Below are 16,399 nucleotides of genomic sequence, written 5' to 3' on the forward strand. Positions count from 1 at the left end.
CATTGACCCCACTCTCTGACATCAGAAGGCAAGACTAGTAATAGAGAAGCATCTAATCCCAGAAAAATTTGTGAGACCATTAATATTAATAGTGTATTACATGTATTGAGTAGTACAATATGGTAGCTCCTTGGATGTGTCAACTAATTTAATCCTCACAAGGCCATCAGTTAGACAGTGTTATTTTCCCAGTTTTACAGATGAAGAAACTGAGGCACAGAGTGGTTATTTAGTAAATTCTTGAGGTCACCAAATCTCTGAGGCATGGAGTGATTCAAAACCAGGTGGCTTGACTTCAGAACCCACACTCTTTTATCATTATACTTTACCACTTCTCTCTTACGGAAGACCCAGTGTTCTATTTTAAGGTATCCTGTTATATAGACAAAATTCTCTTTGGTATTTCTGCTCATGCTCACTGGCCCTTTGCCCCTTTTATTCACAGCGAAGTCTTTGAACATTTCTTGCAAATAGATGTTTCACAATAATTACATTTATATTTTCTTATCTATAGTTATGTCAAGTCATACCTTCTTCCTGACAAGTCCCGGAACAACAAGCGTAAGACCAAAATCAGAACAGGCACCAATCCAGAATTCAATGAAACACTAAAGGTAAATAAATACGGTCTCATAGTAACTCATGTGATACTGTTCACAACTTCAATGGTTTAGAAGTAACTACAGAGAATATTTTATTTGTGTGTCAAGGCTTGTATATGTTTTAGAAAATTAGAATTTGAATAAATTAACATAATAACCTTGACTTTTCTAACATCTTTTGAGAAAAAGAAAACACTCTTACTCTATTTAAGTCTACGCTGCTACTGAATTTGAACCTTGAGTAGAGAGGATCCAGCCAAACTGCATCGGTGCTGATGCTTCTTGCTAAAAAATCGGTTTTACCTTTGGGCAAACAGTGCTTTTTCTGACTTCCGTAAAAGAAGCTTGTCACAGTTTTGACACTACTTAATGAGTCACTTTGCACGCATCCATTGTTCTGCTAACATAGCATAGGTCTATACTGTTTGTTGTTAGGATTTCAGAATTTGACCAAATGTAGGTATGTGGTTAATGAATAGTGAAAATGCAGAGCCAGATTTGAGAAATCTCAGCAAAAGTAGCCTAGATAAAATATGGCCCAATCCAGGTCAATGGTCCAGAAAATAGAAATCTCTTTCCAATGCGCTTTCACATAATTAACCCCTTCTCTTGCTATGGAACTATCTGGCCTGGTAAGAAACACCCAGGGAGGATGGAAAGCAGAAGTTATTGCCAATTCTATGGAAATTTATGGGCTTGTGCCCCAGAGTGATGGTGTCAGAGTCCACTTTAGGAGGAAATTGGTAAAGGCAGAAAGCCACAAGCCTGCATGTGTCAGTGGGAGCATGTGTGGAAGCAGGAACTAATATTAAGACAGAACAAACTGAAAAATGAATAAATACAGGTAGAGAGTAAATTCAATGGCCATAACAGGATAGGAAAGATGAGCCCAAACACAGTGAGAGGGTAAATTTAGGAAGCAGGGAGCCAAGGTTAATTATGACAGTAACAGCAAGGACAAGAATAGGCACTAATCCAAGATCAGGAATCAGTCAGTGTGAAGTGTGTCCCAGATGGTGGTTGCATAGAACAAGCAGAAGGTTGGAGGGTGTGTGAGCATGTGGCCCTGGATGATGTTGTTACAAAAAACAAAAAAAATGCTAGCCCAGCAATATCTTCTTTCTGTTTAATATACATGTACACCTTTTCACCTCTGCACTTAGGCTGGACTTTATAAAATTTGGTGTTTGCGAGTTTCTCATTGTCAATCCTTTTCTGGATTTGGGGATTCTCATTATGAATAAAATAAGAGAGAAGGTGGAGAATTTATATATTAAACCTTGAGCTTACAAAGTAGGTATGAAAAAATAATTAAGGAAAATGAAAAACCAATAAAACTGGAAAGAGGATAAGCTTCATCACCTAACACTTTTTATGCAGTATATGGAGTTTATCTCTACCTCAAATAATTTGTGTATATATCTTTCAATGCAAAGTCTGGCACAAAATGAGTTTATGGCATAGAACTTCAATTGTAGCAGAAACAAAGAAAAACAAAGAGTTTTCTTTGTGTTTGTTTTGTTCATATTACTGATGCATATGATCTGAAAGATGTTGGAAGTAAATTTCTACCTCTCCTGGAATTGGATAGAGCCCTCCTTGTGGAGTGTAATGTTGTAAATCTCATTCGCAGTACACCATCAGCCATACCCAGCTGGAAACAAGAACTCTGCAGCTCTCAGTCTGGCACTATGATCGATTTGGACGTAATAGCTTCCTCGGGGAAGTAGAGATTCCTTTTGACTCATGGAACTTTGAAAATCCAACTGACGAGTGGTTTGTGCTTCAACCCAAGGTAGGAAATGCTCTCAGATTAGTCAGTTATGCAATGAGACAAGTTATGAGCGAAATTGATGTCACAGACCTAAAGAACTTGAAGACTTTCAAATTTCAAGTGATAATCTGCAAAAAATTAGTGCAGCAAATTTTGGAATAATATTATAAAAATGTTGTAAATCCACCGTTTTGGAAATTCTTTGTCAATATAGATCATCTGTATAATGAAAGCTACATAATCATTTTTTTGTTAAAAATTTTTATTATTTGACCGTCTCATTGGATAACTGAAAGCAACACATTATATGATCTTATTAGAGAGTCTTCATTTTCACATAGGCGAAACCAAATTCATACAGCATGAACAATCTCCAAACATTACCTTTATTTCTCATTCTCCACAATTCATACCACAAACAGGAGTGATCTTGCCTTTGCTTATATGAGGGAATAACCAGTAGCTAAAGTATCTGATTTTCTTACTTTCCTACTTTTGGGATTCATGACCCAGGCCTTGAGTTACATTCAGAAAAAAAATCTTAGAGCTGATAATTAAATGCCAATACTGTATAGCATGTTCTAATCTAGACCAACAGTACCTTGGATTCACTTTAAGTGACTGGAGTCTCTATGCATTTACAGTACTTTTTAAGCCAAAATGGAGGTGAGTAAAGGTCACATTTATGCAGCCAAAGATTATTGTTTATATACAGAAAGGCAAAAGCACATTATGATGAAGACAGTGGACTCAAATCAGACTTACTTGGTTCTATCCTGGCTTCATGACTGCCCATGTGACCTTGGGCAAATTATTTAACTTTTTATTCCTTAGTGTCCTCAGTTATAATATAATCGTTGGATGTAGCTTATAGGTCTGCGGTGAAGCTTGAATAAACATTCTACGCATGGCTGTCAGCATTTTATTGGGAACATTGTAAGCTCTCAATAAGTGTTAGATAGTATACGTGTTACTTGGGAGTCCTTGTATTACAACAGACAGAAACTCCAGCTAATACTGCTCAAAAAATAGAGGGAGATTATTGGCCAGCAGTGATTAGGCATGGCTTGATCCAGATGTTCAAATCTTAACAAAGTCTTGGAATTTCTTGGTCTCTCTTCTTATCTTCATTGGCTTCATTTTCAGGTTCCATGCAGTGTTGCCCTCCCTGACTAGCTCCAAGCATGCCTCTCTAATGACTACAGTGGCTGCAAGCCTTTCATCTTTGCACCACACTGTTCAGAAGAGAAGAGAGTTCCTCCTCCTCCAACAGCCAAATCAGTGCATTGGGCCTGGTTCTCCTAATTATAATTCTGTCATTTGCCTATTCTAAGCTATTGACTGTGGCCAGGGAGGTGAGATGCATTAGCTGGCTTAAGACAATCAGAATATACCCTGGTTCTGAAGAAGGGAACAATAGCATCCTTCCAGTCAATTTCCTGGAAATAGTTGAAGGACTTTGCTGGAATGATATCTAAGCTCCCCTAGACCTCTCCTAGGCATCCTTTGTGCTTAGAAATCAACATTTTCCACAGTAATCACTTCCACATTGTCAATGAGTGGTTCACAGTCTATCATAAGAGGGAAGCATCTCTAAGTCTTTCTGAGTCTACTGAAGGTAGAAAAGTTCTGATTGCATTCACTGTGGAATACCATGGGTCCTCTGCCAGATACCCTTAGGTTCCTAACCATGTCTGTTAGGAGATTTGCCACAACAGCCTCCACCTGAGACTCTCTTTAGAAGACTTCCCTCGGGCTACTGTAGCTTTTTGCCTACGTAAGCAGAGAGCCAGAAGTCCTGGGAATTTTTATACCCGCTGCCACAAGACAACCCTTCATCAATAACTGATAGGTGGGGGAGTATGAAGGCCCACTTACTGAAGGTGGGAAAAACTCCAAAGTGTTACATATACTACCACATCAGGTGGAAGCTATCTTCCATGGAATTTTGCCCAAGATTAGACTTGTCCCTATAGACTTGCTTCCCATACCTCTTTACTGGTCTCTCTGAGAGAACTTCCTTAATAAATCACTTCATAAGAATCTTCACCTTAGAGTCTATTTCTGAAGAACCCAACAGAAGTTAGTGTCTCTAATCTCTGCCATCTTCCTCTGCCCAGCTTCCTCTGTTCTATATAGAAGAAAAGCTGAAGACACAAACGTGCTTAGATATCATGTCTTCCATAAATGGGGAGGATAGGCACAAAGGCATGCTCTATCATGCTCTATATGCTGCCTTGTGCTTCATTAGTGGCTCATCCCCAGGCTGAGCTGGGCTCTGTGTGGTTGATTATCAGCCAGCTATGTGAAGTGGCACTTCAGTTTCAGTTTCCTGCCTCAGTCATTTCAATGCAATTGTCACTCCAGCAGCTGCAGATGTAGTATGAGCAGCCTTGGAGACTTGACGTTTCTCATAGATTATGCAGTCGAGAAGGTGAAACATGAGTTACACATACTGATTTCCCTAGTAATAGGGGATCAGAATTAATAATCCTTAATAATTTAGAAATACTGACATACTTCTGCACTAGGAGTGCCAGAACGGCATGGTGCCTTATTGCTTATTGACTCTATTAGTGAAGGTTCCTCAATATTTATCTTTGTATGGGTTAGATCCTACAGTGCTAAGCCAGTGAGGAGGCTGGTGCAGAGAAAGAACTCAAGATGCCAAACATACTGTAGTTTCACAGTATAACTTCCATTTTACTTCATGGCATGGGATTATTTATTAGCTGTAAAGCCTTCTGAAAGGCATGTCAGGTAGTTAGACAAGGTTTTATCAGTATGAATTGCCTTTCATGCCTTCCCAGAGTGTGCTATTATAAAAACAAGGACATCTGAAAATCAACAGCAAGCTTACGTGGTTTTCCAAGGAAACGTTCTCTTATTCTGCCTTCAGGTAGAGAGTAAATGTATGTTCCTTTGGAATTATACCTAGATTAAAGGCTCTCTCTTTTTTTGGCAGACTTTTGTCTGTAATTCCTTACTCTGTGTTACACCTGTAGATGCACTGGGAGTCTCTTTCTCACTCCGATGGAAAGTGGACCTCTCTTTTTTTCAGAAAGCAGGAGGTGGTGGGTGTCATCTGCTTATTTCACGTCCATGCTCAGATAGTCTCAGTGGTTCCCTACTACTTTTGGATACGGTTTGAATAAATACTAACCCTCACCCTGGCACTCAGTGTTCTGTTGAATGGGCCAGCCTACTGTAGCAGCCAAAGATGTTAGTTCTCTACCCATCCCCATTTTCTTGCAAACAGGGCTCCCCATTTCTTTCACTCCCACCAGCCAACCCCTGCCAATCATTGTAGGAGGGGAGCCTTCGGGCTGCTAGAGAGGGCTTGGTTTGCAGGCCAGAAAAGCCAACATAGCCTGGGTATTTAAGTCTCCTGGGGGTGAGCAGAGCCTTGATCAATGACTGGTGGATTAAGGAACGTCAATACTCCCACGTTCTTGCCTCTGATTGGAACAGCTCTGAAGTGTGATCTGTCACATCTCCAGAGTACCCCTATGGGACTTAACAACAGTTACTCTCCATGGAACTTTGCCTGAAATCACATCCTTAAGCCTCCTTCACTTTCGGTCCCCCTTCCCCAGTACCCTTCCTAATAAAATACTATAACTTAAATAAGTGCCTTAGCATCGTCTGGGAAACCCTGAGTTGACACCTTATTTCCATCCTCCTTGCTACTACCTCCCTGTACACACTCCCCTGATCACATTTGACTTTCTGTCAGTCCCTAAACATATTCTACACAACCCCCATCATATTTTACTCATACTGCTTTCTCAACCTGGACTAACCTTCCCAATCCATCTTCATCTGTCATCATGTCTCCCATCCTTTAAGGACCAGGTAAGAGCCACCTCTTTATCCCAATCTGGATTAATCTCTCTCTTCCCATAGTAGTTTCTTTTTACTTGTGTTGGAATAACTGTCACCATTTATCTTACATTGAACTTTCTGTATAGTAGAAACCCTCTTGCCCCAGAAATTACAACCAGTAGTAGGTCAGTTAATAGACAAAGTCACAGAAATCACCCACATACAAACACACACAATGTATTTCTTTTATTTTTAATTATTTTGTATTGACACATAAAAATTGTATATATTTATCATGTAAAATATGGTTTCTAAATATGTATGTATTATGGAATGGCTACATCAATCTAGTTAACATATATATTACTTCACATAACATACTTTTTTGTGGTCAGAACACATAAAATTTACTCTCAGCAATTTTCAAGAATACAAAACATTGTTATTATTAATAACTATGGTCACCATGTTGTAAAATAGATTCCTCAAATTTATTCCTCTTATCTAGCTGACATTTTATTTTGTTAGGCCAGCATCTACCCAGTTCTCCCCACCCCCAGCCCCTGATAACCACCACTCTACTCTCTGCTTCTATTAATTCAACTATTTTAGATTCCACTATTTTAGATTTATATCTATTTTAGATATAAGTGAGGTCATGCAGTGTTCATCTTTCTGTGCCTGGCTTATTTTAATTAACATAATATCCTCCAGATTTATCCATGTTGTTGCAAATGCAAATGACAAGATTTTATTTTTTAAGGCTGAATAGTATTCCATTGTGTGTATATACCATATTTTCTTTATCACTTCATCCATTGATGGACAATTAGGTTGTTTCTGTATGTTGGCTATTGTAAATCATGCTGCAATGAGCATGGGAGTGTAGAGATCTCTTTAAGATACTTATTTCAATTCCTTTGGCTATATATCTTGTAGTGGGATTTCTAGGTCATAAATATGGTAGTTCTATAACACTTACTATATTTAGTCTTTTTGATATTAGCCGTTCTAACAGGTATGAGGTAATAGCTCATTGCGATTTTAATTTGCATTTCCCTGGTGATTAGCGATGTTGAGCATTTTGTCACACACTTTTGGACATTTGTATGTCTTCTTTTGAGAGATGTCTGTTAAGATCCTTTCCCCATTATTTAATTGGATTATTTGTTTTCTTACTATTGAATTGCTTGAGTTCCTCATGTATCTTCAATATTAAATGATTTAACTTAAACTATATCAGATGTATGATTTGCAACTATTTTCTCTCATTCTGCAGATTGTCTCTTCACTCTGTCGATTGTTTTCTTTGCTCTGCAGAAGTTCAGTTTGAGGCAGTCCTATTTGCCTATTTTTGCTTTTGTTTCCTGTGCTTTTAGGGTCATATTCAAAAAAAAATTTCCCAGACCTATGTTGTGGAGCTTTTCCCCTATGTTTTTCCTAGTCGTTTTACAGTTTCAGGTCTCATGCTTAAGTCTTTAATCCACTTTGAGTTGATTTTTGTATATGGTGTGAGACAAGGGTCCAATTTCATTCTTCTGCATGTGGATATTCAGTTGTCCCAATACTGTTTATTAAAGAGACTGTCCTTTCCCCATTGTGTATTTTTGGCACTTTTGTTGAAAATCAATTGACCATAAATTTATTTCTGGACTCTATATTATGTTCCATTGGTGTTATGTATCTGTTCTTATGCCGGTACCATGCTGTTTTGATTACTATAGTTTCCCAATGCATTTCTTAAACATTTATTTTTAACTTAAACCAAATAAATGTACATTCATTTGCAAGTCTTCTGATATAGAGGCAATTAATTTTGTTTGAATTTCGTTCAGTAAGTAAAATTCTGCCATATATTCCTTGCATAAATTCTCCTCCTAATGCATCATCATCAGCAGATTCTAATTTGAGTTTTTCTCAAATGAAACAAGAACATAAGAATACTTTCAAAGTAAACAAAATGCAAATTCTTCTAAAAAATGTATGATTTTTTCTAACCTTTTATAGATTCAAGCCCACATATAATCCAATAGCAACTTTGTTTTCAAATCTTTAGTTCTTCTATTCAACTGAATTGTTATAGTAGCAGCTGTCTTTTTGCACTCATCAATTTATGTGACTTTAAACTATATAATTAAAATCACAAATATGCCTGGCCTAAAGAGCTTAGGGGACTAACTAACGCAGCTGACTCTCAGTGTGCATACAATTGAACTGATGGGAGCAGATGCATGTTCTTTGCAGAAAGGATTCTGCTATTCACGAGGGATGAAGAACACTAATTAAACTGATGAGTCAGCAGTTAACTAAGTGTGAATTAATAGATCCTGCTACTGCAAATATGTCTACTAGATAGACTGAAAACTCATTGAAAGCAGGGTCTGTCTTTTGTGTCCCCACAGCACTTAGCAAAGTGCCTTATAAAAATGTAAGCATTCCATATGTGTTGGTAGAGTTGAATTGAATATGATTGGATTCTGCTAACTTTTTCTGAGTAATAGTGGGTTGGATAATGACAATGGTGGTATGCCAGGAGAGGGTGTTGCCTAGGAATTTCCTGGCAAAATATAAGTATCAAAAATACCCTAAGACATTAGACATGTGCAGGCTGCAATATGACTCCCCTGCTTTAATTTTTTATATGTGATTATAATGCTACAAGCTTCATCATTATTGTGTTTTCCTTTCATAAGACTTGAAGTCTATATTTATACGGGGTCTACAGTATATTTTAAGCTAAAAACCAATGGAACATTGGTAAGTCCCAGTAATGCATGTTTTTGATCTCTGGTAGCACACTATATATTAGTATGTGATTCCTACACATATCACTTTTTCCTACTGGCGTATTTTCATACCCGAAGATCTCACTCAAAAAGCAAACAGAGCCTGCTCTGGTTAACTGTTGCTGTATGCCAAACTACCTTAAACCTTCGGGGCTTACAGCAAGAATTTATTCTCTCTCGTGATTCTGTGGGTCGACTAGACTCATCTAGGTAGTTCTCACTTAGGGTTTCTGGCGCCACTGCAGCCAGATGGTTGACTGAGGCTGATGTCATCTGAAAGCTCAACTGCATTGATTGTTCGAGTTGGCTCACTTCCATGTCTTACACATGATGTTGACTGCTGGCTGGAAACTCAGCTAGGCCTGCCAGCTGGAGCACCTACATGCGGCTTCTCTCTGTGGCTTTAGCCTCTCTTAGTACGAGTTCCCAGAGGAAGCATTCAGAAATATCCATTCCAAGAAAGAAAAGTAGAAGCTGTCAATCTTAAGACCTGGACCCCAAAACTGGCACATTGTCACTTCTGCCATATTCTATAATACTAGTCAAAGCAATCACAGAGCCCACACAGACCCAAAGAGAGGTCACAAATACCCCATCTCTCATTGATGACGGTACCAAAAAAGTGGTAACCATCTTTAATCTGTCATAACATCCATTATAATTTTCTACTTATGATAGTCACCTAAACTAAAATTTACTGAGATTGTCAAAACAAAAAGAAGAGTCCAGTTACAAGGAACCTGATCTAAAATAATCAGATTAAATATTAGATGGATAGTCTATTTTACCATATAATCTCATTTTTGCCCCGGGTAAGAAGGTTGAATAAAATATTTCAAGCATTTTTCCCACCCTTACTAGTAAGTTTTACTACCACCAGCAGGAAAGAAAAGGGAAAGTCAGGCAAGGATTCCTTTTCTTTGTAACAGTCTCAGTATTTTTAATTTTTTTTTACTGTTTATTTGCTTATTTATGCCAAGTCTTGAACAGTCTCTGGCTTGGCTATGAATGAGCTAGGTTTCAGAACTCTCATTCTGCCCTCTCTGAGAGAGCAGTTCTCTGCTTTTGACTCAGAAGTCAGATCCCTAAAGGAAAAGCCTGACAAAGTATACTGCCTTTCCTGCTCTACCTGTGAAAGAACTCAAAGTTCAGTTGACTCAATGGCAAGTGGGAGACCTATAGAACAGAGGTTCTGGGTGCAAGTGCACATTGACTTTCTTTAATTTAAACTTTATATTTTGAGATGATTATAAATCTACATGCAGTTACAAGAAATAATATGAAGAGATCCTATGTACCCAATACTTGATTTTCCCCAATGGTAACCTATAGCAAAGATGTACTATAATATCAAACCAGGTTTTGCTTATTTTTTTAGAGGCAGGGCCTCACTCTGTCATCCAGGCTGGAGTACTGTGGCACAATCATAGCTCATTATAATCTCAAATTTCTGGGCTCAAGCTATCCTCCCACCTCAGCCTCCCAAGTAGCTGGGACTACAGGTGCATGCCACCATGCCCAGCTAATATATATATATATATATATATATATATATATATGTACGCATATACATATATATGTTGAGAGATAGGGTCTCACTGTGTTGCCCAGGCTGGTCTCAAACTCCTGGGCTCAAGCAATCCTCCCACCTAGGCCTCCCAAAATGCTGGGATTACAGGCATGAGCCACTACACCCAGCCACAACCAAGATATTGCCATTGATGTGATCCACCAATTTTATTCAGAATTCCCAGTTTGGTACTCATTTGTGTGTGTGTGTGTGTGTGCACATGTGTGTGTATATTTCATCCTATGCAATTTTATTACCTTTATAGGTTTGTGTATCTACTACCACAGTCAAGGTACAGAACAGTTCTAATACCACATGTCCCTCAGGTTGACCTTTTATAACCACATCTAACTCCCTCCCACTACTCACATCCCTAACTTCTAGCAACCACTAATCTGTTCTCCATCTCTATAATTTTGTCATTTCAAGAATGTTACATAAATGAAATCATAAAGTATATGTCATTTTAAGACTGGCTTTTTTCACTCAGTATAATTCTCTAGAGATTCAACTTGTTGCATTTATCAATAGTCTATTCCATTTTTATTAATGGATAGTATTCCATGGTATGAATGTACCACAGTGTGTTTAACCATTCACCTGTTGAAGGAAATCCATGTGGTTTCCAGTTTTTACTATTACAAATAAAGCTGATACAAATATTCCTATACAAGTTTTGTGTGGATATAATGTTTTCATTTCTCTGGGATAAATGACCAAGAGTGCAATTTCTGGTTGGATGGCAGTTGCATGTTTAGTCTTACAAACAGTCTTACAAACTGTTTTCCAGAGTGACTCCACCATTTTACATTCCCACCAACAATGTTTGAGTGAACCACTTTCTCCATGTTGAATTTTGATTATATGAATTACCAACATTGCTTTTAACAGTTGATGGCTGGCAGCCCCATGTGAATCAAGCATTATTGCCTACTTTTCCCTTCTTGATCACTTGGGAAAGACTTAAAAGACATCAAAGATGACAGGGAGAAGTAATTTCTGGAGGTATTTTCAGTGGCATTTTTATTCCTGCTTCTTCATATCCCAAACTATATATGTAAACTCAGTGATAGGTCCAGTCATCAATGCATCACAGGTGCTCAATATCTATTGACTGGCCAAATATAAGTTATATGTCTTCTTTCAAATTCCTTTTACTTAAATGTTAAAAGTTATATGCAAATGCCTTCATAGAGTTTTCCAGCCTTTCTTTTCTCTTACCTAAGTCATCTCTTAAACCAGTGAGAGTGAACAGAGTTGAAATGGGAATGGATTGTCACATTTATGCCACTAAGTAAATATTGCACATTCAAATGTGGACTACAATACTAAGCCAATCATCCATACTCTTTCAATTTACTTGTTTCTCCTTGGCCAGGTGGAGTTTGCTCCTGATATTGGCCTTCAATACAAAGGAGAGCTGACAGTTGTTTTACGTTACATTCCCCCAGAAGAGAACCTGATGCTTCCACCAGAACAACTCCAAGGTAGAGTAAAAATCAATGACTTTGATCAATGGCATTCTGCTTCTAGAAGTGTGGTAGTGGGACTCAGGGATTGGTTGCATTATATTTCTTTCATATTACACAAACAAAACATAAAGGGTTTGGTGTCACTGTCTTTTGGGGAGAGTTGAGATGTGTATACCGTATATATGGAAGAATGCAGGACTCTTACAAGGAATCCTTGTAAGATTCATACTTAGAAACCAGCCTTGGTGGTCAGTTTTGTTTTATGTCCCAAAGATATAGGATCTTCCCCCAGGGTTGGGGGAAGGCAGGCTGCTGGAGGCAAGTATAGGAAACTGCTCCATGGATTTATGACATTCACAGCTATTCAGGGAGTCTTGAGGAAGAAGTTGATCTAGAACACAGGATTTAAAGGAAAAAATCAGATGGAGTCAATTTATAAATCTCTCTTCCCCTTTGTATTAAGCTGTTTTTGCATTGCTATAAGAAATACCAAGACTAGGTAATGTATAAAGAAAAGAGGTTTAATTTGCTCATGGTTCTGCAGGCTATGTAGGAAGCATAAAACAGGCATCTGTGTCTGAGGAGGCCTCAGGAAGCTTACAATTATGGCAGAAGGTGAAGGTGGAGCAGGTGTCTCACATGACAGGAGCAGGAACAAGAGAAAGAGAGAAGGTGCCACATACTTTTAAACAACCAGCTCTCACAGGAATTCACTCACTATCATGAGGACAGCACCAAGGGGATGGTGCAAAACCACTCATGAGAAATCCACCCCATGATCCAATCACCTCGCACCAGGCCCCACCTCCAATAGTGGGGATTACATTTCAACATGGGATTTGGGTGAGGATAACATCCAAACTATCTTGCCCTTCTTTTACCATCAATTCTTGCAGGCAGCCTCCTCTGTCCTCCCATTCACTATTACTCTTTTCAGTGTGACCCTGTGCAAGTAACTCACTATCACCTGACCTCAATTTCCTCACTTCAAAGGGCTGTTGTGAAGAATAAACAGGTTCATATATGTAAGGTGCTTAAAACAATACTAAATAAAGGTGCTGGTTGTGATACTGGTTTATATCATTCATGTTGAATGTATTTCATAAGAAAAGAAAAGTGAGGTGGAAAAGAGATTTCTCTCACCCTAAAACGTAACTGTGTTTGGGCTGTAACCTCTAGAGCTGGCTCTGACTAAAACTGACTATTTGTAAGACTAAAATATCAAAGGGAGTTATGGAATTTTCTCTTTTTGAGTTTTGGTGCATGTATATTGTCTTCATCATAGTTATTTCTCACTAAGAGCAGGAATGGTGCTCCGGGAAACTCTTAGGCATTCCATGCCTTTATACCCTGTGAAAAGATATGCTTTGTAAGGGAGTGTTTAAAGTTTTAAATTTATTTCTTCATTTGTTTCAACAAATACAAATGAAAGACCTATCTGGAAGGAATCCAATGGGGACAAAAATGTTTAAATGAATAAAAATATACAATAATGTAAAGGCCCAATTTAGTCAGCAAATGAAATATATGTTTGTAGATGATCTTTGTAAATTTTGAAATGGAACTCATGATTTATCTATTTTTTTTTCTCTTTCTCCACCATTCCCTCATTTTGGTGGCTGACACAGGAAATAAGACTTTTAAAAAGGGAAAGAAGAAGGAGTCACCTGTAATCTCTGGAGGAATACTAGAAGTGTTCATCAAAGAGGCAAAGAATTTGACAGCAGTGAAGTCAGGAGGCACTTCTGATAGCTTTGTGAAGGGGTAACTTTGTTTTAGCTCTTTTTGGATGATACTTAATAGGAGATGAAAGGATCTGTGATCCACAAGCCACTGGTGGCTGTGAGCCTTCCGTGTTCTGTTTACTAGAAGTGTATGGGTGAGAACTACCCTTACATGCTGGCTCTTACATCTAAAATAACACAAGTGTTGAGGGAACTGCTGATTCTAGCTGTCACTCTGTTTCCAACATATTTCAGGAATTCCCATCACTCTTACTCTCAAGATAGTCAACTTTTTTCTGTAAGATTCATTTATCGAAAGTGGACAAAAGTATGATTTCCTATGTATAATGTATTTATATTGTTCTTTATTATCATTTTGTCCTGGCAATATGCAACAATCACCAAAATATCAGATCCTTGATATTTTTCTCTCTTGGGGGAAATTGTAAAAAGTAGAGATGTCAGAGCATCCTTGCTGGACTTATTCACTGTCGAGTGCTTTGGAGAGGCTCCAAGACCACCTGCTAGGCATTTGTGCCCAAGTTGTGGAGCAAAGGGCAGCTTCCTGAGGGAATGCAGCCCTAAAAATGGATACTTTTGCCTAACTCTAGGCAACTCAAACATCAAATCCCTTTTGATTCCTGACTACTGGATATTTTTCTCTTGGAAATTGAGAAACTAAGACTGCAAGGTTATTTTTCAGTCATTCAAACAAACACAAAATGCACATGTGCCAAGCACCAGGTGCTATGCTTTCAAAAATAACATATTATCCCTGCCCTCATGGAACTCCGTAAAGCACATAAGGTAAAACAAATTCCCATGATGCCAGACCATGAGGTTCATTCTTTGAGTCAGATGGCAATATTGTTCCTCTTCGCATGCTGTATTGGAAAAGAGTATTTTTTCCTACAAGGAAATGGGTTGAGCTCACTCTCACATGGTATTTGTTGTTGTTGTTTGTTTTTGTTTTTGTTTTTGTTTTGAGACAGAGTTTCACTCTGTTGCCCAGGCTGGAGTGCAGTGGTGCCATCTCGGCTCACTGCAACCTCCGCTTCCCAGGTTCAAGTGATTCTCATATCTCAGTCTCCTGAGTAGATGGGATTACAGGTACGTGCCACCATGCCCAGCTACTTTTATTTTTATTTTTAGTAGAGACAGGGTTTCACCACATTGGCCAGGCTGGTCTTGAACTCCTGACCTCAAGTGATCTGCCTGCCTTGGCCTCCCAAAGTGCTGGGATTACAGGCATGAGCCACCGTGCCTGGCCACATGTTCTAACTTTGGTAAAGCCAGTAGTGGGGAGAAGCAGTTCTGGGGCCTCCCCATTGGTGAGTGTGTATGCCTGAATCCTGGCACATCTTCCCTTCACTCTTCCTTGCAGTAGATTTAAGCATAGAAGAAACGCTTTCTTTGGATACTGCAGTTACAATTTGTGTCATTAGCCCTACCATCCAGTTTAAGCTTCTGCTGCTGGAATGAGGAGATGACTCCCAACCCGTGGCCACATTGTGACCTTGCAATGGTACTTGACATCTTCTGGAGCAGTACTCACTTTATCTTGTGGAAAATGTATAAAGCAGAAATAATAAAAGACAGTATTTTTGTTCTAGAAAGAAAAACAAAAGCCAATAACTTTCCGGTAAATTCTGTCTATAATAATACTTAAATATTAGGCTGATTCTAAAAAGACATGAGATTTTTTTAAAAGACAGTGAGGGAGCAAGAATAGACCCTCTGTAAAGTTTAATAATATAAAATATATCCATTAACATTAGGTCGGTCTGTGAGCCAAAAGAACAGTGGCTTAAACAAGACAAGTTTTTTTTTCTCTCTTACATGTAAACAAAGACTGAAGGTAAGGTCCCCAGTGCAGGTATGGAAGCATCATGATTATCAGGGACCCAGGATTTTTCCATCTCGTTATGGTATCCACCTAATGGGTTAGGATAGCTGCTCCTGTTTCAGCTATCCCACACAAATTCCAGCTGACAGGACACTTTCCAAATGTAAGAAGTAGTTTTATAAGCACTACTTCTTATATCCCATTGGCCAGAACTCAGTCACATGGCTATTCCAGCTGCAAGGGAGGTTGGGAAATGTACTCTTTATTCTGGGCAACGCTGTGCTCAAATAAAAACACAGTTTTTTAGAGGAATATAAGGAGAGAATGGATATTAGGAGATAATAAGCAGTCTTTGCTTGGTACATGAAATTAAATCTTAAGTGACTTAATGTATCTTCTTTATTGTAAAGTCATTTGCTTGTAGCACTTTTTGTTTTTGTTCCATGTACTAATTCCATATGTACATATGTCTTCTTTTCTAAAGAAGTATGCTCCCTGAAGGGGGAAAACAGCCATTTTTATCACATACCTAGAGCCTCATACAGTGTTTTGACCATAGTCGAGAAAACCTAGGATACAGGCGTTTTATTTGAAGACAGATTTCAGGAAACACCAGTGAGGTAGTGGAGAAAATGAAACAAGGAAGAAAGAGAAGTTGATGAAAACATATGTTAATGGGCAGGTTACCACTGTGGGCAACTGGAGCTTGATTCCACTAGGGAAGCAGTGAGGAACTCTGTGGAATATACCTTAGGATTGTCACTTTGAGGGACAGGGAAGATGGGGAAATTATCCACCAA

General features: G+C 38.5%; 1 protein-coding gene across 10 annotated transcripts in view; it reads left to right on the forward strand.

Moving 5' to 3' along the window:
- The window catches only part of SYTL5 (synaptotagmin like 5), a 222,773-nt gene that overhangs the window by 202,364 nt on the left and 4,010 nt on the right, over positions 1-16,399 (forward strand). For all 10 annotated transcript variants that reach the window (XM_034949638.3, XM_034949637.3, XM_034949636.3 and 7 more), the window contains 4 exons: positions 515-614; positions 2,236-2,397; positions 11,936-12,044; positions 13,658-13,793. In XM_034949638.3, coding sequence (XP_034805529.1) covers positions 515-614; positions 2,236-2,397; positions 11,936-12,044; positions 13,658-13,793 — 507 coding nt within the window. The remainder of the gene's footprint in view (positions 1-514; positions 615-2,235; positions 2,398-11,935; positions 12,045-13,657; positions 13,794-16,399) is intronic.

This window comes from Pan paniscus, chromosome X (genome assembly GCF_029289425.2).
Source record: "Pan paniscus chromosome X, NHGRI_mPanPan1-v2.0_pri, whole genome shotgun sequence".
Taxonomy (NCBI): Eukaryota; Metazoa; Chordata; class Mammalia; order Primates; family Hominidae; genus Pan; species Pan paniscus.